Raw genomic sequence first — 25,938 nt, forward strand, 5'->3', positions numbered from 1 at the left:
CCTACGCCTTGCGACCTACGTTCGCACGAGGGAGGCTTCCAAAGCCGTTATACAATCTCCCGCTCCTCTCAGGCCAATTCCCGCCTGGGGCACTCGCTTCCTCAAAGCACACTACTGCCCTCTCCTTCCCCAGCGCGCCGATTCGCCGCTTTCTGGGGAATAAAGTACCTTTGGGAGTTGTTTCTTTTGGGGTTTGGATCGGAGTAAGGAGTTTAATCTGAGCTTTGAGTCAAAGGGAAAAAATATAATAAATAAAGACCCGGAAATTCCAGTGCTTTAGACCTTGAACGCAAAAGATCGTTCTTTCCTTTCAGGTTTGAAGTTACCGTGGGTTTCGAAAGCTAGGCGGGCAGAAAAACAGATTCCCTGACATCCTGTGTGCGCAGCAAGTGTGGACAACGGAAATAGCCATCTGAGGTGTTTCGAAAATAAACTCATGATAGCACATTGCCTACGGTGACACATTCTCCGCTGCGGGGCGGACAGGGTCGCCGGGGGGCGGGGCGAGTCCGGGTGCCGCGCGCAGCTGCTGGGATCCTGCGGCGCCAGCCCCGCCTCCCGCTTGCGTCTCGCGAAAGGTGGAGGCGGAGCAGCGGCCGGTGACCTGAAGCTCTGGGCCGCTGCGGTCTTCAGTCTCGCTGAGTGAAGCGGAGGATGCAGGAGCCACCCGCGGAGGCCAGACCCGCTTAAGGGAGGCGGCGAGCGGCGCCAGAGGCACTTCGGCTGGGCGCTACAGTGCAGGAGGCACGTGCGGGCGCGGAGGAGTGGTGGCCCCCTGGAGGCCGCAGTGGCCTGGCACTCGGGCTTCCCACTCTGAGGGCGGAGCTGCGTTGGCACCTCCTTTCTTGGAAGATCGTGGGCCCCTGTGGCACTCTAGCCAGTCCTCTGAGGGGATTGGAAACCCAGCGCGATGAGGAGTCGGAGTAACTCCGGGGTCCGGCTAGACGGCTATGCTAGGCTGGTGCATCAGACCATTCTGTGCCATCAGGTAAGTGAATGGGTGTCGCCTGTGATCACCGAGGATGTGCAGTGTGATAACCTGAATGGAGACCCTGGGTGAGCCCGTGTGTGTGTGTGTTTGTGTGTGTGTGTGTGTGTGTGTGTGTGTGTGTGTATTTTGCAGGTTCTCCCGCCCCCTAGCTGGGGAGGCCGTAAAGGACCCTGAAGCAAAGAGGTGTTGAGACCAGAACAGAACCCGAATCAGGGACCATTAGCCAGGAGTCCTGAGTTAGAGCTTCTAAGCTCCCCTCCCCGTGCCCCCGCGTCCCCCATGTCACAGCTAGGTTCCAGGGGTCAGAGTTGTATGATGCTTTGAAGCTTGTTTATGGATACCGACCCCGACCGGGCCCCAGGCCTGGGAGCCCTCTCCTTCCCCTCCGCCGAAGAAAAAAGAAGTAGAGGAACTTTTAGCCATCTTTAGACTGTTGTGAAGTAGAAGGCAATGGCAACCCACTCCAGTGTTCTTGCCTGGAAAATCCCATGGATGGAGGAGCCTGGTAGGCTGCAGTCCATGGGGTAGCGAAGAGTTGGACACGACTGAGCGACTTCACTTTCCTTTTTCACTTTCATGCATTGGAGAAGGAAATGGCGACCCACTCCAGTGTTCTTGCCTGGAGAATCTCAGGGACGGGGGAGCCTGGTGGGCTACCGTCTTCGGGGTCGCACAGAATCGGACACGACTGAAGCGACTTAGCAGCAGCAGCAGACTGTTGTGAAGATCTGAAGTACCGGTGTACTTCATTATAGTTTTTCTACTCTTTTAATGCTGCTTTTTCATTGATAAGTTCATTCTTTCTAACTGGAAAGTTAAAACATGTCCTTTCTTTTAAGAATTCCCACATTTCAGACTGGTAAGGCTTCAGCCAGATCTTTCCCCTTATTCAAGATAGCATTTGCTTGCACTTGGTCAGAAGAGATTATAAAACTCAGGAGTGGGGACATAGAAGAAAAACCAAAGTCCCTCAGTACCCATTTGATACACTCTGTTTCCTCATATTAACACCCTATGGTTACCTGCCTGTCCCCTTTTTCTTGCCCTTACAGAACCCAGTGACTGGCTTACTTCCAGCCAGCTATGACCAGAAAGATGCCTGGGTCCGGGATAATGTGTACAGCATCTTGGCTGTGTGGGGTTTGGGCCTGGCCTATCGGAAGAATGCAGACCGAGATGAGGATAAGGCAAAAGCCTATGAACTGGAACAGGTACTCAATAAAAATACAAAACTCTGGAACTGTGGGGCAGGAGTGGCAGAGACAGAAGTAATTGTAGTCCACAGGAACTTAGAGACGTGTTTTGCTTTTCTCCCTCCTTCTTCACCTTGCTGAAATTACACTCCTGTATTGTACTGATTTTTTTTTTTTTTTTTTTTTTTTTTTTTTGCGGTGGAAACTTGAAACTTGCTGATTCAGGGAGAGAGGGCAGGCTGTTCTGTTACAGTGGCAAATCCTATCCTCAGATCTTTGCTAAAATTTGTAATCCTCTTTCCAAGTAAATGTATTTTGTAATCTCCAGCATGTTTATTCTCATTGAGAGGAATATTTGGAGGCAGGTATCTACTATTTTACTTCCTTTTCTGAAAAAGGTAGATGGTATTTATATGAAGGTATGGAGAAGGAAATGGCAACCCACTCCAGTATTCTTGCTTAGAGAATCCCATGGACAGAGGAGCCTGGCAGGCTATAGTTCATGGGGTTGCAAGAGTCGGACACAACTTAGCCACCACCACCACCACCATATGAGGGTAACTGATATAAATTGGCAGACTTTCCCAACTAGACACAAGTTAAGACTTTGTTGATTTTTATACCTTAAGCTACTGTTTCAGAGTCTGTTGTGTGTCCTCACCCCCATATCCACCCCAACCCTTTGGAGTAAAATAAGGTCAGATTCAGCAGATGCTTTTAAGCCAACTTTTAAGGCCTTCCCCTGAGGAAAAAAAAAAAATCCTCTATAGAACTATTAATATTTAGAAACAGGATGCTGCATCCTCTTGAATGACCAAGAAAGTGATATTCTGGACTACATGGGACTCTTAATGTTAAGATACTCTGCTGTCAGTTGTAAGGTATATGTGAATTCTTTTCCATTAGGGGAAAAGATTCTCTCCACATCAGCCATTTTCTCAAGAGGTCTCCATAAAGTTAGGCAATCTGAACTCTCGTCTTCATCTGTAAATCAGAATATTGAGATTTGGTTGTTTTTAAGGACAGTAACATATTGTGGGGTTCTAGTCCTTGGCAGTAGGAAAGAGTCACTGTGTAGTCCTCTACAATAGCACGTACCTCTTATTCCCTCAAGCCATAATTGAGAGGTACTTCGGTCCACTGAAACAAGCTCTTGGAGTTTTTTCTCTAACCCAAGAAGTACAGATCAATATTTCTGTGACTTATAGAAAACATACATAACCATTGTGAGAATTTGGAAAATATGGAGTGTTAAAAAACATCTGTAATGCTACTGCCCTTCCCCATCCTATGTCCTACTCTGTTTTGCTATTTCGATCTCAGTATTTTGTTTGTTATGTTTTGCTAGAATCTTATATTAGTGGAACAATAACTAAGATTTTATACCCAGTATGATTTGACAGATTTCTTTTTCAATACTGTTGGAAGAAATCTGTGTCTGAACAGTCATTCTACAAAGCTGACATTTTTCCTCATGTGTCCCAGGAAGAAAATATTTAACAGAGGAAGAGGGAAAAATGAACAAGAAATTGTTCGTTCTAAAATTTTAATGTTCTGTTAAGCAGTTTTTCACACAGCACAAAAATATTTTCTATACCACCACAATGATAACCTTGGAATAACTAAAAAACATTATAGCAATAGGAAACATCTTTTAAAAAGAAACGTTTCTCTGAGAATTCTAAAATTTCTACAAACTTTTATTATGAATTAAAACAGATTATATTATTAAGTCTCATTAATTTTTTTCCTCAAACCTGACTCAGTTAATTTAGACTGGGGATCAGAAAAACCGTCTCTGTAAAGGCCAGATAGTAAATATTTTTGGCATTGTGGCTCATGTGTAGTCTCAACCCAACTACTCAGCTCTTCCACTACTATGCAAAAGCAACCAGAGGCAATACATAAATGAATAAGCATGATTATGTTCCAAAAAGTTCTATTTACAAAAGCGGGCCATGAGCTAGATTTTCCCCAACTACACCTGAATGGTTTTAAACTCTGGCTGTGGATTGGAATGACTTGAGAAGCTTTTAAGAAATACCCTTACTGGACCTCACCCTAGAACAACTTAGATAAATCTCTAGCCCCAGGGGAATCACTATTGGAGAAAAAACTGCCTTGTTAATTCTAAAGTGCAGCCAGGGATAATCACTGATCTATGGCTAATAAATGAGCATAAGTGAAATCAAATATAGTAAATTCATAGATTAAATTCACATCTACTGTCAACTTTCCATTACTGTGTGGATTTTCCCAAACCACTGATTGTTAATCATTTCTACCCTTCTAACTCTTACCTAGGTTTCTCTCTGAGAAATAATGTCAAAGAACTAAGGAAAATTCTGGATGAAAAGGGGACAAGAACTTAGGTGACTATCCTATCCTAGATTGAGAATAGAAGTATGTACATATATGTTTTTACAAATGCTGTTTCTCTTAATCACACAGATATAAATTCACACCCATAAAAATAAATAGGCACACAAATAGAGTTAGCTCTTTGGCTGCCCCCAACTGAAAAACTTCTTCCTCAGTTTTATTCTCTTTGTGTATTCTCTCACTTTTTTCTCATGGCTTTAACTGTTGCCTTTATGAGAATGACTTCCAAAGCTTCATCTTTAACTTTAACCTCACTTCAGTTTCAATACCCGATTTTCATTTGTCTTCTGGTCAGTTGCACCTGAATATATCATGGTTTCTCAAAATCAGCAGGTCTGATACCTCAGTTTCCCTACTAAAAACAAACAAAATAGACTACTAAACAACAAAAACTCACCAAATGTCCTTTTTTTCTTATTGGTGTCCTCATTCAACCAGTCACCTGGACAACCTTACTTCGAACATTTCCATAGTGTGTTCCATGGAACACTAGATTGACTAAGTTTGGAGCTATGTTAAACAACAGGCTTCTTTACTCTGTAATTTCTCCAAGCCTTTAATATACTGATGTGCATTTTGAATCTAAGACAGGGATATATATTTACAGTCTTTCTAGAATTTCCTGGACTAGTGCTGGTTTGATTCCTGGGTTGGGAAGTTCCCCTGGAGAAGGGATAGGCTACCCAGTCCAGAATTCTTGGGCTTCCCTGGTGGCTCAGACAGTAAAGAATCCACCTGTAGTGTGGGAGACCTGGGTTCGATCCCTGGGTTGGGAAGATCCCCTGGAGGAGGACATGGCAACCCACTCCAGTATTCTTACCTGGAGAATCCCCATGGACAGAGGAGCCTGGCGGGCTACAGTCCGTGGGGTCACAAAGAGTTGGACATGATGGACACTGAGCCGACTAAGCACAGCACAGTGTTCTATAGTGTTTGAAAAGTGCTTCCCTTATGGTGATTTTTGACTTGTCTCTTTTGCCTTTTGATACATGAAGACCAAAGTCTGTTAATTCTTACATTTTCTTGACTCCATCCCCTCCTTTCTATTCCCTGCTGCCTCAGCCTTAGTTTAAACCTTGATCACTTAACACTTGTGTGAAAACAACATATAAATTGTCTATTTTCATTCTCAGCAATCTTTCTGTAGCTCTCATTTCCCTACAAGTAAAATCCAAATGTTTTGGATTGATAGTCAAGAGTCTTTAGGGTTTGGTGCTAGGCTGCTTTTTCAATATTATATCATGCTGGTCCCCTGCATTCTACCCCCAGATCCAGCCAGGTTGGCATCTTCATTACCCCTCTACCAGTCCCTTGCTGAAAATGTCTGACATATGTGTAAAAACTTCATTGTACTATGTGTGTGTGTGTTAGTCGCTCAGTCATGTATGACTTTTTGCAATCCCATGGACTTAAGCCTGCCAGGCTCCCCTGTCCATGGAATTTTCCAGGCATGAATTCTGGAGTAGGTAGCCATTCCCTTCTCCAGGAGCTCTTTTCAACCCAGGGATTGAATCCAGTTTTCCTGCATTGTGGGCAGATTCTTCACCGTCTGAGCCACCAAGGAAGCCATGCTTTCCCATAATTACTAGTATTTTATTCCCATAACATCCTGTGAGTTAAGTATCATTTTCCCTAATTTACAAGGGAAGGGACTGACATAGGGAGATGAAGTTGGCATTTGGTGGTACCATGAATACTACCTGGGTCTTATGACTTCAGACTCAGTCCTTTTGAATTTTTCCTCCCTCCTTCGGGGAAGCCATTGACATTTCCATCTCCAAATTATTTTATGAGCTGTTTCTTCACCTGTGAAGCCTGATGTCAATCCTATATTTTCTGTGGTTCCTCTATTCACAGACTTCTCAATTTTACAGTGATCACTTCTTTCTCAGGACTTTTCTTGGAACTTCTAAATCACTTATGGTCAATGCCATTCAACATGTTCAGTTTTTCATTCAACAAACCTTGTGTAATTGTTATGTGCCAAGCCCTGCAATAGATATAAAAATTAAATGGAACAAAATGTTTATATTTAAATCTCAACTTTTTTAACTTATAAATTTACAGAAAATATTAGAAATTGTAAAATAAACATATTTGTATGTACTCTTTAAGATTCACTAGTTTTTAATATGTTGTCATACTTGCATCCCCTCCATAAACATATGCACATACAGGTGCACAGCATTTTTTTTTTGGTGAGCCATTTGAGAGTTACTTGCACACATGAAATATGTATTTTTAAAAATATAGACTGCTTAATCCATTAACTTAAAAGTTTATTTCTGAATCTGTCTGCCTCTTTTTCTTAAGAAATTCATAGCCTAATTGGAGGTGGGGAGATGTATAAACATAGTTACAGCATATTAGGACAGATAATGTAGGTACTGTATATAGGAGATAAGTACAAAGTTCTGCGGGAACACACAGCTGGAAAGTCTAATTTCCCTTGAACAAGGCAAGAAAGGATTCATAGAGGAGTTGGATTTTTAAGGATAAGCCAGAATTGTTATGTAGACAGTATTTGTAGTTTACGGTTTTTCTGTTTGTAGTTTCGTATTTTTAAAAAATATATCTATCCTGTCTCCCTTTTCTTTTTGTTTTACAAAGCCTGATAGAGGCTCATGTGTATCTGATTGTATTTATATCAGTCAGTTCACAAGCACATAGATCCATATCCTCAAAAAAGATAGATTAGAAGATGTCACTTGGTCTGGTTAGAAGCCCTGGTGTATATATAAACATGTATAATTAATGCCAACTAGTGCACCTGAATCAGGAAATGGGCAGTTTAGGGGAATACAAAATATAGATACTTCCCTTCATTCTTAACCATTCCATGCTTCTTATTAATTTTATCCTGACTTGGAATTTGAAAAAAATGGCTGACAGTGGCCATTCCAGGAGGACAGAAGTGGATGGCAATCAGGACTCCTCCACTGCATCTAGACTTATTTAAATTAAAGAAAATATTGATGGTAGTAGCAGGATTGCATAGTAAAGAGAGTTGAAAGAATGGGATAAAAAATCTGTGAGTATATAGTGACCTGTAGAAGAGAATTCAGAATCAAAGTCACCCCACAGAGTAAGCAGGCTGTGTTTCATACTGTCTGAAACAGTATAATAAAGGATAATCTCTTCCATTAGGATCAAAGTAATAGAGATTTTCTGGTAGAGGTTGCATTGTTTCACTACTTTGTAACAAATGCTTCATGCTTTAAAGGGTGACAAGACCACACACTGCCTATTCTCTCTATCATTCTCTTTATTTCTTCCCTTGGACCATTGGTAGACAGAAATTACTTAAGGAAAGGAACTCTCCCAAGAAAACACTTTATTTTACCCTCGGTAAAAGATTTAAGAAAGAATTGAAACATAACTTAATAGGTTCTTATCTTTTTCATGCCTACAGCTTGTAGTCCCATTTGAATATTTTGAAGGAATAGCAGAATAGTGCAGCTCCTAAGTATTAGGTTAGTTTTCAGAGGTGTCCTGAAGCCACCTCTGAGACAACATTCCTTGCAGTAACCTGCTTGTATTTCTTCTGGACTGTGGAACAGAAAGCTTAGAGAAATGGAGAAGCTCTGTGATGCTGTATTCTTCCAAAACATACTGCCTATCCATGCCAGTGTTGATGGACCCTTCTAGTGTCATGTAGTATAACAAGTATATTGTTACTATACTATAATTAAATAAACTTATTATATTATTACTATATTTATTATGCTAACTAGTATAGTATAACTAGTATCATATATTATTACTATACTATATTATAAATAAATACAATTATTACTATATTATACCAACTACCATAGTATATAATTGGTAATCAGAATTTTGGAGTGTTATGACTAGAACACTAACCACTTTAGAAATTGTCAAGCCCTAGTAAGAAAAATAGTGATGACTTGAGACTTAAGTTTGGGCTTTTTTTTCAGGGCAAGAGGGTTGAGTTGCACTAACAATTCTTGTTTACAATTATTCTGAAGTTTATTTATTCTTTAAGAGAAATGTCCAGATAATATTTCTATGGGCTCTTGAAGACAAGTCTTGGCTAGTTTAGAAAAAAAATAAAAGTGATGATGTTGGCTTTTCCAGGACATAGGATATGTTTTAAATATCCTCATAGCGTTATGATTTTTGAGCTAACTTGCCCATTTTTTTCCAGGTGGAATGTCCTCTAATAGGATAGTTGACTTAGTTTTACACAAACCTGTTGGAGCTTGTATTTTTTTTAACTTGAAGGTGTCACCAACTGCAGGTTTCAGTTCCACTTTTAGCTGCAATCTGCTCTTCTGTGTACCTATAAAGTAAATGCCATGTAAATAGGAACCCAGGATAAGGTTACTTGTTCTCAAAAGGTCATGTACCAACTGCAGTTGCTGAGTAAGTGTTGCTGCATCTAGGGATGTTTATAACAGCTTGTTTCCATTTATTTCTGCAGAGTGTAGTGAAGCTGATGAGGGGACTGCTGCACTGCATGATTAGACAGGTATGTCATTGTTAATGCACCCTCTCCAATAAAAGCACATGATAATTTATGTATATATATATATATATATACACACACACATACATACACACATGTATATATGGTTTTTTTTTTATTTCACAAATAGTACATACTAATTTTAGAAAATCTGTATAATTGAGGAGGCAAATGTCACCCATGATCTCACCATCCAGTTACCACTGAAGTATTGCCTTCCAGTCTTTTCCCCCTCCTCTACAAATGATTTCTTTTATATATTTCATCAGTACTGTACATGCAATTATGTATATTGAGTAAAAAGTGATGCAGATCTCTAAACTCCTCTGAAACCCTTGGGACCAAATAAATTTCACAATTCAGAATTTTTCAGATTTTAAAAGGTAGTACTGGACATGGAACAACAGACTGGTTCCAAACAGGAAAAGGAGTACGTCAAGGCTGTATATTGTCACCCTGTTTATTTAACTTATATGCAGAGTACATCATGCAAAATGTCGGGCTGGATGAAGCACAAGCTGGAATCAAGATTGCTGGGAGAAATATCAATAACAGATATGCAGATGACACCACCCTTATGGCAGAAAGTAAAGAGGAACTAAAAAGCCTCTTGATGAAAGTGAAAGAGGAGAGTGAAAAAGTTGGCTTAAAGCTCAACATTCAGAAAACGAAGATCATGGCATCTGGTCCCATCACTTCATGGGAAATAGATGGGGAAACAGTGGAAACAGTGTCAGACTTTATTTTTCTGGGCTCCAAAATCACTGCAGATGGTGACTGCAGCCATGAAATTATAAGACATTTACTCCTTGGAAGGAAAGTTATGACCAACCTAGATAGCATATTCAAAAGCAGAGACATTACTTTGCCAACAAAGGTCTGTCTAGTCAAGGCTATGGTTTTTCCAGTACTCATGTATGGGTGTGAGAGTTAGACTGTGAAGAAAGCTGAGTGCCAAAGAATTGATACTTTTGAACTGTGGTGTTGGAGAAGACTCTTAAGAGTCCCTTGGACTGCAAGGAGATCCAACCTGTCCATCCTAAAGGAGATCAGTCCTGGGTGTTCTTTGGAAGGAATGATGCTGAAGCTGAAACTCCAGTACTTTGGCCACCTCATGTGAAGAGTTGACTCATTGGAAAAGACTCTGATACTGGGAGGGATTAGGGGCAGGAGGAGAAGGGGACGACAGAGGATGAGATGGCTGGATGACATCACTGACTCGATGGGCATGAGTTTGGGTGAACTCCGGGAGTTGGTGATGGACAGGGAGGCCTGGCGTGCTGCAATTCATGGGGTTGCAAAGAGTCGGACACGACTGAGTGACTGAACTGAACTGAACTGAACAGTATATATACCATATATTATGTTATGCCCTCAGAAAATCCAAATATCACTCTATAATCAGAAACATTAGACTCTCTATAGGAAAACATGCATTTTTCACAATAACTGGAATAAATAAAAACTCCAAATAGCCCCATGTTAGTTTGAATCAGATGTTGCCACCAAATGAATTTTGATACAAAACTTAGGGGGAAAAAACATTTTGGAAATGTTTTAGATTTTAGAATTGGAGATAAGGGGCCAAGAATTTATATCTTCTAGAATTAATTTGCATTTTCCTGATCTTGAGTCAAGTTGAACATCCTTTCATGTGGGGGTTGAAAATTCATATTTTGTCTTCTATTAATTGCCTTTTAGGTCCTTTGCCTCTTTGTCTTTCGGGCTGTCTCTATCTTGCCTATTTGAGGAGTTCCTCTCCATGATGGATATTAATCCTTTGTCACATGCACTGCAAATATTTTTAGCAGTGTCTGGTTTATCTTTTGGGTTTGCTTATGATATTTTTCCCATTCAAAAGTGTCTCACTAAAAGAAAGTATTTTATTTTTATCCTAGGAGTTCTTTACACGTGTTATACTCATTGACTCTGAACTGATTTTCTTGACCTAAGAATACATTTTATTAGAAGGAGAAATTGAGGCCCAGATTAATAAAATGACCATCCTGAGGCACACAAAAAGTCTAAAGTAAAAAGAAATCAAGTCCAGACTTCTGAACTTGATCAGTGATCTCTCTACTGGATTGTTTCACACCCATGACTTTTTTCATTCTTTGCTACTTTTTAATTTTTTTGTATTTTAGATATTTGTATTTTCCACCTTACCAAATAGGTTTAAAGTCACTAATTTCTTGGACTATATTTAAAGACATGATAGTTACTATCATATATCAGATGCACACATAATCAAATAGAAATTTCAGGTAATGAGTCTTTCATTTGTCCCTTGCACAATGTTTCTTTTCTGACCTTGGTTCCAGCTTTCTTTCATGTTTTTTCTTTGTCATTCCATGAGTCTCTCCCCAGTTCTTTTTATTACTCCTTCAAAATATATCTTCTTGGTTCTACTTTCCCTCAAAATGTCTACCTCTGTTTCAGGAACAAATGTATCTTTTTTACAACTCAATTATCTCTTACTAAGCTGTTCTCACTCAATCTCTCTGCATCTCAGTTTTTATCTACGAAACAGCAAAACAACCATCTCAAGAGTGAAAGAGAGGTGATGAATAGGAAATGGCTGAGTTCAATGGATATTATTTTCTAATTAAATTGTTTAAATTGAAAAATAATGACAGCAGGGGGAAAGGGGTAACAATGCATTTTAAATATTCACAGTTGCCTGAAGGCCGAATGGAGTGATGTATGTCAGAGTACTATTGAAGTATGGCATATGGGTTGATTTTCCTGCACACCTTTTTTTTACTGTTTCTGTTTTCTTCAGGTGGATAAAGTAGAATCCTTCAAGTATAGTCAGAGTACCAAGGATAGCCTCCATGCCAAGTACAACACCAAAACCTGTGCCACTGTAGTGGGTGATGATCAGTGGGGACACCTGCAGTTGGATGCTACCTCTGTGTACCTGCTCTTCTTAGCACAAATGACTGCCTCAGGTCAGTACAAGGACAGAAATACGGGAATCACTGAGTGTGGAGCACTTGCCCTGGCACATGTGGCTTCTCCAAAGATGGTGTCCAGAAAACAGCATGGATGTTTACACTGCTCAAGGATACACATTGGAAATATAATATTTTGCAAATTTTATATAGAGAAACTCTCTAAAGTGTAGTTAGCACAAGTATGGACTACTCATTAATATATATTTTTAATTGAGAACCAGGAAATCTGGGATTTTCTTTAGACAGGTATTTTTACATCTTTTATTAATCCCCAGATATTATAAAATGGGAAAGAAGGACTAAGGTTTATTGCTTGTTAGTATTAACATCACCTACTTTGTACTGCTCTTTATGAATGGATTATATACAAGGCATCTGTCTGTAGGCATCTAATTTATATTAAGATAATTAACTTTGGAATCAGAATTCAATGTTTTCTATTATTGAATAACACACCCGGTTCAGATGGCTTTTTAAATCATTTTAGACGTTTTACTAGAAAAGGAAATTATAACAACAAACATAATTTCCTTTTATTTCTCTTAAATTAGGGAGGACTAAGAATCTGATTACATTCAGTTTATAAATTAAATAGGACTTTACAACATCTTCCTGAGTAAATGCATGTACTTCTCACAATACCACATCTTTGACATTTCAGTTTCTTTATCTTTCTATCTGATTACAGAGCTCCTTCGTACTAAGGGCATTCAGGGTGGGAATTACCCCAGAATACTTTTCTCTTTTCTTGCAGAAATAAATACTTGGTGATAAAGCCTCCCTTTTTTCTCCCCTCTAGAACAACACACATCCCAGAGATTGAATAACCTTTTCTTAAAATTATGTCTACTCACATCCTCCTTTCTTTTGGAGGGGAAATTTCTCCCTGAATAAATGTACCTTTTAGGTAGGTTTGAGTGGCTCAGATGGTAAAGAATTTGCCAGTAATGCAGGCGACCCGGTTTCGATGCCTGGGTCAGGAAGATCCCCTGGAGAAGGAAATAGCTACCCACTCCAGTATTCTTGCGTGGAGAATCCCATGGAAAGAGGAGCCTGGTGGGCTATATAGTCCATGGTGTTGCAAAGAGCTGGACACAACTGAGTGACTAACACTTTCACTTTTCACTTAGGTAGATTTTATTTAATTTGTTTAAGTAGAATGGTAATTATAATTCCATATCTAATATTCTTCTAATACCAACTCTGGAGTGTTTTTCTACAAAGCAGTGTCTAAATATCCCTTGTGGTTTTTCATTTTGAGCCTCAAAGGGAAGCAGAAATATACTAAAGAGGTTTATAAGAGACCATTCATTCAACAAAAGTTTGTTGATTCCTGACTTAATGTTTGATTTTCAACACCATAAGCTGATTTTGATAGGTACTTGGCCTAAGGTAGATATTTTATCAAGCAAGTCTTTGAGGAATAAGTTGAAATAAGTAGAAATTCACAATCCAAAAGAGGGAAGGGAATAACAATGACTATAGCATAGAAGTTTGAAATGTACTGGCCATCAGGATAAGGCTAGATATCTTCCTTGGTTAGAGTGTAAGACAGATCTGGGAAAATGGCAAGTGATGGAGCTAAAAACTTGGGGCTAACTGTTTAAGGGCCTGTGTACCATGCTTCGGTTTCCCAAGTGGCTCAGTGGTAAAGAATCTGCCTGCCAATGCAAGAGACCCAGGAGATGTGGTTTCAACCCCTGGATCAGGAAGATCCCCTAGAGAAAGAGATGGCAACCCACTCCATATTCTTGCTTGAAAATTCCATGGAAAGAGGAGCCTGGTGGGCTACAGCCCATGGGGTCACAAAAGTCAGACATGACTCAGCGATTGAGCACACATGAACATACCATGCTAATTAATTTGGAGTTTAGAGTTTAGTCTATAGTCAATAGAAAGCCACTCAAGATAAATAATGAAGAAAATTTCAAATGGCAGGAAGACAGATTGGATGGAGGAGAAAATTAAGATGGGGCTTCCCCTGTGGCTCAGTGGTAAAGAATCCACCTACCAATGCAGAAGACACAGGTTTGCTGCCTGGACCAGGAAGATCCCACATGCTGCAGAGCAGCTAAGCCCGAGTACCATAACTATTGAGCCTGTGCACTAAAACCTAGGAGCCACAAATGCAGCCCTCGCACCCTAGAGCCCATGCTCTGCAACAAGAGAAGCCACTGCAATGAGAAGTCTGTGCACTGCAACTAGGGAGAAGCCCCCATTCTCTGCAAGAAGATAAAAGCCTGCACAGCAGCAAAGACCCAGCACAGCCAAAAATAAATAAATAAAAATTATTTTTTAAAAAGAGGACTAGTTAGAAGTTTAGTAAAAATACTTTAGGCAAGAAATGATGTAGAATTTGTGTAAGGCAGTTGTCTTGAGGATAAAAAAAAAGAGTTGCGAGAAATAATTGAGAAGTAAAATATGAAAGATCTTTATGTAAAATTTAGCAATTCTCTGAGCATTTTTGAATTCTTAAAAATCTCAACTTTGGTTCAAGGAGAGGCTTAGACAGAAGCTGATTGCAACTTAGTGGATAGTAGCAGAGGAGCTCCACAGACCCTCTCCCCAGCAAAATAACCATAAATGGGTGAAAATTAATTTTAGAAAACCAAACATTTAAAGTCACTGGAAATTGTCCTAAGGGTACACAGCAAGTGGAGAAACATTTATTCAAAGATATCTAAATCTTAGCAGTAAGAAAGTATAGCATTTGGGCCACAACCTATTCCTTCCCCTGCCCCAAGCTCGCCATGACAGAAGCACTATTTGAAGTGAATGCAACCAGGAATACAAGGCTCCCTCCCCACTCCCCACCCCAGCTCTCAGTCTAAGGCTGTGATATCTCCCCGAGAGAGAGGTAGATTACGAGCACTTCTTACTCTCCCCAGCTCTGTGTTGCAGAATTTCTAATCCAGTCAAGAATGACTTAGAGGTTTAGAACTTCCTTCCTACCCCCTAGTCCCACTAATGGAGTGGATGCTTAACCACAGGCAGAGAAGACCAAGAATACTAGGCCTGACCCACCTTTCTAGTAGCATGGATGGTAGGGCAGGCCATAAGAACAGAAAACTCCATAGCTCCTCCCAAGAGGACTGATTTTGGGAACAGAATGTGGAGAAGTTCAAGACTAAGGGCACTCTCAGAAACAATGAAGATTTTGGTTCTAAGAAATTAAGAGGAGTCTGATAACTCAGTAATACAAGCAATAAGCTATCCTGTAGACTAGCTAGCTGTTTTAACAGAGAACCAAGGAAAGAAAGAGCTAAAAAGAGCCCTCCTAGGATTAGAACAACTGTCAAAGACTGGCATCAAAGACTACATGAAATGGGACCTGAATTTAATTGAATGAAATGGTCAACAATTTATGCCTCAGGGCCTTGTACAATATAATAGAACAATTAATTGACAGTTAGTGGAGATTAACACCTGATACCAACAGAGACAGATCACAGATCCCTTCTCAACCTTATGGCTAAGATCAAGTGTAATGGATCACAGAAAGAGACAAGTTGCTAAAGCTAAAACCACTGCCTTCCTGGGGTGACAGTGTACATATCCAGGGCAGCACCCTCTGAGGGACAACTTCAGGGGCTGCATACTATGGGGTAAATAACTTTCACTGAAATAATCCATGTCACTAAATAAATAAACAGGTAAACAATTCCCATAAGGGAAAGTATCAATATCTATATATTATCTATAATATCTGGTTTTCAGCAAAAATTTATGAGGCATGCAAAGAACCAAGAAAGCCTGAGCCAACAGAAGAAAAAGCAAGTGGTAAAAGCTGCCTTTGAGAGGAAGCGTATGTTGAATTTAGGGAAAAAAAGACTTCAAAGCAGTTACTATAAAAGTGTCCAGAAAGCTAAAGAACACCATGCTTAAAGAAATAAAGCAATATATGATTATTGCATTTCATCAAATAGAGAATTTCAATAAAGAGATAAAAATGAACCAAATTGAAAGTTGAAAAATATAGTAACTGAAAGACTCATTTTGTTGTTGTTTAGTCACTAAGTCATGTCCAACTCTTTTCGACCCCATTGACTATAGCCTGCCAGATTCCTCTGTCCATGGAATTTCCCAGGCAAGAATACTGGAGTGGGTTGCCATTTCCTACTCCAGGGGTCTTCCTGACTCAGGGATCAAACCCACATCTCATGCTTGGCAGGTGGATTTTTGCCATTGAGCCACCTGGGAAGCCCAAAAGACTCACTCAGTTCAGTTCAGTTCAGTTCAATCGTTCAGTCATCTCTGACTCTTTGAAACCCCATGGACTGCAGCATGCCAGGCTTCCCTGTCCATCACCTACTCCTGGAGCTTGCTTAAACTCATGTCCATCAAATCAGTGATGCCATCCAACCATCTCATCCTCTGTCGTCCCCTTTTCCTCCCACCTTCAATCTTTCCCAGCGTCAGGGTCTTTTCCAGTGAGTCAGTTCTTCATGTCAGGTGGCCAAAGTATTGGAGCTTCAGCTTCAGCATCAGTCCTTCCAATGAATATTCAGGACTGATTTCCTTTAGGATTGACTGGTTGGATCTCCTTGTAGTCCAAGGGACTCTCAAGAGTCTTTTCCAACACCATAGTTCAAAAGCATCAATTCTTTGGCACTCAGCTTTCTTTATAGTCCAACTCTCACATCCATACATGATTATTGGAAAATCATAGCTTTGACTATATGGACCTCAGTAGAGAGACTCAATTAATTTGGGCTGGCAGAGGGAAAAATCAGCATACTTGAAGACAGATCAACAGAGATTATGCTGTTTGAAGAACAGGGAAAAACAATAAAGCAAAATGAATAAAACCCCAGAGAAATGTAGGACACCAACCACTACCAACTCATGTGTAATAAGAAAAGAGTAAGGAGCAGAAAACATGTTTAAAGAAATAATGGGACTTCCCTGGTTAAGAACCTGCCTGCCAATGCAAGGTACACAGGTTCGATCCATGAAGTTTCTACATGCTGTGAGACAACTAGCCCCATGTGCTGCAACTACAGAGCCCATGTGCCTAGAGCCCATGCTCTGCAACAAGAAAAGCCACCACAATGAGAAGCCCATGCACCGCAACTATGGAGTAGCTCCTGCTTTCTGCAACTAGAGAAAGCCCACACATAGCAATGAAGACCCAGCATAGCCAAAAAAATAAAATCAATCTTTATTGAAATAAAAGAAATAATGGATGAAAACACCCCAAATTTAGTGCAAAACATTAATCTACATATCCAAGGAGCTCAAAGATTTCCAGGTAGGATAAACCGAGATTCATATCCAGAAACATCATAGTAAAAAAGTTAAAAGCTAAAAACAAACATCTTGAGAGCAATATGAGAAAAATGACTTGTTATGTATGTGAAAGTCACTCAGTTGTGTCTGACTCTTTGCGACCCCATGGACTGTAGCCTGCCAGGCTCCTCTGTCCATGGAATTCTCCAGGCCAAGAATACTGGAGCATTCCCTTCTCCAGGGGATCTTCCCAACCCAGGGATCGAACCCAAGTATCCCACATTGTAAGCAGATTCTTTACCATCTGAGCCACCATAAAGGGAACCCAAATAAGATTATCTGCTGACTTCTTTTCCAAAAAAAAGTAGAGACCAGAAGACAGTGGAATGATATGTTTAAAAAGCTAAAGAAAGGAAGTATAACCAAGAATCTTATAACTACCTTTCAAAAAAACAAACTGAGATAAAGACATTCCCAGATAAATAGTGAGAGAATTTGTTCCTAATAGACCTATGTTAGGTGCTTAGTTGCTTCAGTCGTGTCCAACTCTTTGCAAACTTAAGGGCTGTAGCCTGCCAGGCTCCTCTGTCATGGGATTCTCTAGGCAAGAATACTGGAGTGGGTTGCCATATCCTCCTCCAGGAGATCTTCCCGACCCAGGGATTGAACACACTCATGTCTCCTGCATTGGCAGGCGGGTTCTTTACCACTAGCACTGCCTGGGAAGCCCAGACCTACTTTACAAGAAATATTAAAAGAAGTTCTTTATACTAAAATCAGGTGACCAAAAGCAGTAGCTGGAATCTACACACACACACACACACACACATAAACCAGACCACTGGTAAAAAATAATTATAAAATATGGTATAATTACACATTTCTTTTTTCTTATCTTAACTGACCTAAATGAGTTTGAGCAAGCTCCAGAGGTTGGTGATGGACCAGGAAGCCTGGTGTGCTGCAGTCCATGGTGTCAAAAAGAGTCAGACATGACTGAGCGACTGAACTGAACTGACCTAAAAATCAATTGTATAAAACTTGTTTTATACAATAACTTGTATTGTTGTGCTTATAGCATATAAAAATGTAAATATATTTGATAATATCAGAACCAAGGAGGTGGGTGGGAGCAAAGCTATATTGAATTAAGAAAAAGATAACCAAATCATAACTCAACTCCACAGGAACAAATGAAGAGAATGAGAGATGGTAAATTAGAAAGACATCCTATATTCATGGATTAGAACGCTTACTGTTAAGATAGCAACATTCCACAAATTGATCTATAGATTCAGTGCAATTCTTGTGCACATTCCAGCTGTCTTCTTTGTAAAAAATGACAAGCTGTTTCTAAAATGTATATGGAAATGCAAAGGACCCAGAATGGTCAAAACAATTTTGAAAAAGAAGAATAAAGTTAGAGGACTCACACTTTCTGATTTCAAAACTTACTTCCAGATATTGGGATACTGGCATAAGGATAGACACATAGAATAACAGAATAGAACTGAGAGTCCAGAAGCAACACATGGTCAGTTGATTTTTGACAAGGATGCCAAGATAGTTCAATAGGGAAAGAATGATGCTGGAAAAACTGAATATCCACATGTAAAAGAATGAAATTGGACTTCTTCTCTACCATAGACAAAAACTAACACAAAATGAATCATAGACTTAAATGTAGGAAGGAAAACTGTAAAAGGTTTTAATCCAGCAGGGCTTCTATAACAGAATACTGCAGAATGGGTGGCATAAAGAACAGGGATTTATTTTCTCAGAATTCTGGAGGCTAGAAGTCCAAGATCAAGAAACCAGCAGTGCTGGTTTCTGATGAATCCTCTCACCTTGGCTTGCAGACAGCCACCCTCCCTGCTATGTCTTCATATGGCCTTTTCTCTCTGTGTGTGCACTCCTGATGTCTCCTTTAATAAGTATACCAATCCCTATTGTATAAGGGCCCCACCCTTATGACCTCATTTAACATGAATTACCTCCTTAAACCTTAGACTTCCCTGGTGGCTCAGACGGTAAAGTGTCTGCCTACAATGTCAGAGACTGCATTCAATATTTGGGTTGGGAAGATCTCCTGGAGAGGGAAATGGCAACCCACTCCAGTATTCTTGCCTGGAAAATCCCATGGATGGAGGAACCTGGTAGGCTATAGTCCATAGGGTCGCAAAGAGTCAGACACGACTGAGAAACTTCACTTCACTTCACCTCCTTAAAAGCCTCACTTCTAAATACAGTCACATTGGGGGTTAGAGCTTCAACATATGAATTTTATGGGGGAAATTTTGAGTTAATAACAAACATTTAGAGAAAAATATAGGATTAAATCTTCCTCACCTTGGGTTAGGCCCTGTTAGATATGACACCAAAAGTATAAACAAATAAAGGAAAAATAAATTGGAATTTGTCAACTTAAGATAAACTTGTGTTTAACAACTGTTGGGCTTCAAAGGACTCTTTCAAGAAAGTGAAAAAATACCCACAATATGGTAGAAAATATTTTCAAATCGTATATCTGGTAAGAAACTTGTATCTAGAGTATGTAAAGAACTCTCACAACTCAAGAGCAAAAAGATAACCTAATTTGAGGTGGGCCAAGAATCTGAATTGACATTTCTCCAAAGGTAGTCACATGACCAATAAATACATGAAAATTGCTGAACATCATTAGTCACTAGGGAAATGAAGATGCAGACCATAATGAGATACCATATCACACCCTCTGGGATGGCTGTAATCAAAAAGACAGAAAATAGATGTTTCTGAAGATATGGAGAAATTGGTACCTTCATATGTTGCTGATGGAAATGTAAAATAGTACAACCACTTTGTAAAAGAGTCTGGCAACTCTCATAAGGTTAAACAGAGTTGCCATATGATCTAGCAGTTTCATTCTTAGCTATATATTCAGGAAAAATGAAACCATGTTCACTCAAAAGCTTGTGCACATGCATGAATGTTCATAGCAGCATTGTTCGTAATAGTCAAAAAATAGAAACAACCTAAATGTATATCAACTACTCATTGGATAAATAAAATGTGATATACCTGCACAATTGAATGTTTTTAGCAATAAAAAGAAATGAAGTACTGATACATGCTTCAACATGGATGAACCTTGAAAACATTATGCTAAGTGAAAGAACCCAGACATAACAAGTCGCATATTGTATGACTGCATTTATAAGAATAGTATGGCAAATCTATAGAGATAGAAAGTACATCAGTGATTGCTTGGCCGGGGGTGGGTACGGAATGATGGGACAAGTGTTGAAGGGAAATGGGGAGTGACTACTATGGATACAAGATTTCTTTGGAGGGATGGTGAAAATGTTCTAAAATTGATTATGGTAATGGTTGCAGAACTCTGCGAACCCTAAAAACCACTAAATTACTTACTTGAAATGGGTGAATTATATGGTGTGTGAAAAAGATCTCAATGTTACTGTTTTTAAAAATAAGGGAGAGAGAGGCTTAATTTTAGGCAAGTACAAATCAGTCTGTGGAGTAGACCACAGGGTCAACCTCATTTCTAGATATTTTAGTATGCTTTATGCAGCACTGCCATCTTTGGCCTTACCCAAGCCCTACTTCATTTCACCTGTATATCTCACCTCTGCACCCTCTTTTCTACAAGCAGTGCCTTGGCTCCATAGAAGGGACTGGAACCAGATGTTATGTATGATCTTGCTTCAAGAGACAGGTCCTCTCCTGTGCTTAACAGGGTTGTTTAAGATCATTCAATAAATAATTATTGAATATCTACTAATCAAAATATTATTTAATATCATTCAAATTAGACTGTGAGATACTTTTAGAGGCTATATGAGATGTTTTGGGGGACTACAAATATGAATAAGATTTCTTCAAATTCAGGTAAAGATTTATCTGTGGTACAAAGTAAAAACTAAGTTCATAAGAGCAAGAAAAATAAAACTCTGTGAAGCACAGAAAAGGGGAATCGATGAGAACATCACAAGAGGAGACAGCATTTGAACTGGGCCTTGAAAGAACAGTTAGGATTTCAAGATATGGAGAAAGCTGTGTAAACAGAATATCATGAGCAAAAGGACAAATGGTAGATGTGTGTCATTTATATGGTATAGCGACTAGTTAGCTGTGACATGAGTCTAAGAGATTGTCAAAACCAGTTTCACACTTACTGCCTTATCTCAATCTATGTTCAAGTATCTTGGCACACAAAGCTGACAAAATAAAGCTATGAAGCTGATGTCCGATATTACTGCCTCTCTTTTTTTCCTCTCTATCCAAGAGGTTAAGGTGGGTCAATACTGCTACAAGAAAGACCCTTTGCTCCTCATGCTGCCCTGTGCTGTGGTTACTGTTTTGACAGAGCCATGCATCAGGAGGAGTTTGCAATCTGATGATCTGAATCATATAGTCATTTTTAATTTTAAACTTAAGAGTTCTGTGTTTTAAAATATTTGTCAATAAATCAAAGATTTAAATGTGAAAAAAAAAAGAAACTGAAAGCACTAGAAGCATTCATGGGATAAAGCTTTTCAATAAAAGCTTCTGAGAAGAAAAATATACTGTAAGCAAAATGGAACTTCAGACAAACTGAGAAAAATACTTGCAACACATATGATGGGCAAAAGTCCAATTTCTTTAATATTTATTAATATATTAATAACAGAAAGATGGGCAATTCAATATAAATTGAAGGATATGAAAAGTATACAAAAAGTTCATAGGAAAAGAAATACAGCTGGCTTATAAACATAAGACTCACAACCTTACTCAAAATAAAAGAGCTACAAATTAAAATGCAAGGATATTCTATCTCTGATCCATTAGAATAGTAAAGATCAAAAACTTTTATTAAAGCCTGTGTTTACAAACGTGTTGGAAATAGGCAGGCAGTGCTGGTTGGTATGTAAACTGTGGAATTTCTTTGCAGAATAACATGGTGATGACTATCAACATTTAATGTACATGTGGTGAAATATTTAGAGAGAGGAGTATCAATGCTTGTAGCTTACTTAGAAATGTATCAAAAATTGGAAGGACTTTTGGATGGATATATACGTGCTTTAAAAGTATAGTAAAATGTTAATGGTTGAATCCAGATGGTGTGTAAAATCTACAGGTGCCACTATAAAATTCTTTCCTTTTTTGTTTGAAAATACTGAAAATAAAATGTTGGAAAAAATAATATGCATGAATATGTGACTCAGTAGTTAGGAATTTACCTTGATATACTGGTGCATGTGCACAAAGATATAAACACACAGATATTCATTGCAGCATTGATAGTAGTGATGAAAGATTAGATGCAACCCACATGTCTTTCATTAGGGAACTGGTTATACGAATAGCTTTTCAGTGGAATGCTATGTAGTCATTTTTTTTAAATGCGGCAGATATATTTGTCTCCAAGTTGTATATTAAAAAAGCAAGGTGCAACATAATATACTACTCTTTGCATAATTTTTATATATGCATAATGTATCTCTAAAAGGATACAGAGGAAACTGGTTAAGATTAGTTTCTTCTAGAGAGGAAACTTGGCAGGGTGGGAGTAATGTGATCCTGATTGGGAGAAAAACGTTCACTGTGTAATTGTTGGTATTTCCTTGATGGCCCGGAGAGGAAAGGAGTTAGTTTTTAAACAAAAATGGAGCATGTTGTACACACTTGGAAGCAGTATAGTATCTTGGTTAGGAACTCAGTCTCTGAAATGAAACAAAAGTTGACAGTCAGTTGAGTCCTATTTCCACTATGTTTTAGTTTCATGACTTTAGGCAAATATTTAACTTCTTTTTTTTTTTTTTTTTTAATTTTATTTTATTTTTAAACTTTACATAACTGTATTAGATTTGCCAAATATCAAAATGAATCCGCCACAGGTATACATGTGTTCCCCATCCTGAACCCTCCTCCCTCCTCCCTCCCCATTCCATCCCTCTGGGTCGTCCCAGTGCACCAGCCCCAAGCATCCAGTATCGTGCATCGAACCTGGACTGGCATCTCATTTCATACATGATATTTTACATGTTTCAATGCCATTCTCCCAAATCTTCCCACCCTCTCCCTCTCCCACAGAGTCCATAAGACTGTTCTATACATCAGTGTCTCTTTTGCTGTCTCGTACACAGGGTTATTGTTACCATCTTTCTAAATTCCATATATATGCGTTAGTATACTGTATTGGTGTTTTTCTTTCTGGCTTACTTCACTCTGTATAATAGGCTCCAGTTTCATCCACCTCATTAGAACTGATTCAAATGTATTCTTTTTAATGGCTGAATAATACTCCATTGTGTATATGTACCACAGCTTTCTTATCCATTCATCTGCTGATGGACATCTAGGTTGCTTCCATGTCCTGGCTATTATAAACAGTGCTGCGATGAACATTGGGGTACTCGTGTCTCTTTCCCTTCTGGTTTTCTCAGTGTGTATGCCCAGCAGTGGGACTGCTGGATCATAAGGCATGTCTATTTCCAGTTTTTTAAGGAATCTCCACACTGTTCTCCATAGTGGCTGTACTAGTTTGCATTCCCACCAACAGTGTAAGAGGGTTCCCTTTTCTCCACACCCTCTCCAGCATTTATTACTTGTAGACTTTTGGATCGCCGCCATTCTGACTGGTGTGAAATGGTACCTCATAGTGGTTTTGATTTGCATTTCTCTGATAATGAGTGATGTTGAGCATCTTTTCATGTGTTTGTTAGCCATCTGTATGTCTTCTTTGGAGAAATGTCTATTTAGTTCTTTGGCCCATTTTTTGATTGGGTCATTTATTTTTCTGGAGTTGAGCTGGAGGAGTTGCTTGTATATTCTCGAGATTAGTTGTTTGTCAGTTGCTTCATTTGCTATTATCTTCTCCCATTCTGAAGGCTGTCTTTTCACCTTGCTAATAGTTTCCTTTGATGTGCAGAAGCTTTTAAGGTTAATTAGGTCCCATTTGTTTATTTTTGCTTTTATTTCCAATATTCTGGGAGGTGGGTCATAGAGGATCCTGCTGTGATGTATGTCAGAGAGTGTTTTGCCTATGTTCTCCTCTAGGAGTTTTATAGTTTCTGGTCTTACGTTTAGATCTTTAATCCATTTTGAGTTTATTTTTGTGTATGGTGTTAGAAAGTGTTCTAGTTTCATTCTTTTACAAGTGGTTGACCAGAGTTCCCAGCACCACTTGTTAAAGAGATTGTCTTTAATCCATTGTATATTCTTGCCTCCTTTGTCGAAGATAAGGTGTCCATATGTGCGTGGATTTATCTCTGGGCTTTCTATTTTGTTCCATTGATCTATATTTCTGTCTTTGTGCCAGTACCATACTGTCTTGATAACTGTGGCTTTGTAGTAGAGCCTGAAGTCAGGTAGGTTGATTCCTCCAGTTCCATTCTTCTTTCTCAAGATCGCTTTGGCTATTCGAGGTTTTTTGTTTTTCCATACAAATTGTGAAATTATTTGTTCTAGCTCTGTGAAGAATGCTGTTGGTAGCTTGATAGGGATTGCATTGAATCTATAGATTGCTTTGGGTAGTATACTCATTTTCACTATATTGATTCTTCCAGTCCATGAACATGGTATATTTCTCCATCTGTTAGTGTCCTCTTTGATTTCTTTCACCAGTGTTTTATAGTTTTCTATATATAGGTCTTTAGATTCTTTAGGTAGATATATTCCTAAGTATTTTATTCTTTCTGTTGCAGTAGTGAATGGAATTGTTTCCTTAATTTCTCTTTCTGTTTTCTCATTATTAGTGTATAGGAATGCAAGGGATTTCTGTGTGTTGATTTTATACCCTGCAACTTTACTATAGTCATTGATTAGTTCTAGTAATTTTCTGGTGGAGTCTTTAGGGTTTTCTATGTAGAGGATCATGTCATCTGCAAACAGTGAGAGCTTTACTTCTTCTTTTCCAATTTGGATTCCTTTTATTTCTTTTTCTGCTCTGATTGCTGTGGCCAAAACTTCCAAAACTATGTTGAATAGTAATGGTGAAAGTGGGCACCCTTGTCTTGTTCCTGACTTTAGAGGAAATGCTTTCAATTTTTCACCATTGAGGATAATGTTTGCTGTGGGTTTGTCATATATAGCTTTGATTATGTTGAGGTATGTTCCTTCTATTCCTGCTTTCTGGAGAGTTTTGATCATAAATGGAAGTTGAATTTTGTCAAAGGCTTTCTCTGCATCTATTGAGATAATCATATGGTTTTTATTTTTCAATTTGTTAATGTGGTGTATTACATTGATTGATTTGCGGATATTGAAGAATCCTTGCATCCCTGGGATAAAGCCCACTTGGTCATGGTGTATGATCTTTTTAATGTGTTGTTGGATTCTGATTGCTAGAATTTTGTTAAGGATTTTTGCATCTATGTTCATCAGTGATATTGGCCTGTAGTTTTCTTTGTTTGTGGGATCTTTGTCAGGTTTTTGTATTAGGGTGATGGTGGCCTCATAGAATGAGTTTGGAAGTTTACCATCCTCTGCAATTTTCTGGAAGAGTTTGAGTAGGATAGGTGTTAGCTCTTCTCTAAATTTTTGGTAGAATTCAGGTGTGAAGCCATCTGGACCTGGGCTTTTGTTTGCTGGAAGATTTTTGATTACAGTTTCAATTTCCGTGCTTGTGATGGGTCTGTTAAGATTTTCTATTTCTTCCTGATCGAGTTTTGGAAAGTTGTACTTTTCTAAGAATTTGTCCATTTCTTC

General features: G+C 39.0%; 1 protein-coding gene across 4 annotated transcripts in view; it reads left to right on the top strand.

The window, feature by feature from the left end:
- Positions 1 to 563: 563 nt before the first annotated feature.
- PHKA1 (phosphorylase kinase regulatory subunit alpha 1) overlaps positions 564 to 25,938 on the top strand; it is a 177,519-nt gene continuing 152,144 nt past the window's right edge. For 3 of the 4 annotated variants that reach the window (XM_055563628.1, XM_055563626.1, XM_055563629.1), the window contains exons 1-4: positions 564 to 988; positions 2,044 to 2,202; positions 9,014 to 9,061; positions 11,841 to 12,009. In XM_055563628.1, the coding sequence (XP_055419603.1) occupies positions 911 to 988; positions 2,044 to 2,202; positions 9,014 to 9,061; positions 11,841 to 12,009 (454 nt within the window). In that variant the 5' untranslated portion in view covers positions 564 to 910. Of the gene's footprint in view, positions 989 to 2,043; positions 2,203 to 9,013; positions 9,062 to 11,840; positions 12,010 to 25,938 lie in introns of those variants that run through there. The other variant, XM_055563630.1, reaches the window with a different exon arrangement.

This window comes from Bubalus kerabau, chromosome X (assembly GCF_029407905.1).
Source record: "Bubalus kerabau isolate K-KA32 ecotype Philippines breed swamp buffalo chromosome X, PCC_UOA_SB_1v2, whole genome shotgun sequence".
Classification (NCBI taxonomy): domain Eukaryota; kingdom Metazoa; phylum Chordata; class Mammalia; order Artiodactyla; family Bovidae; genus Bubalus; species Bubalus kerabau.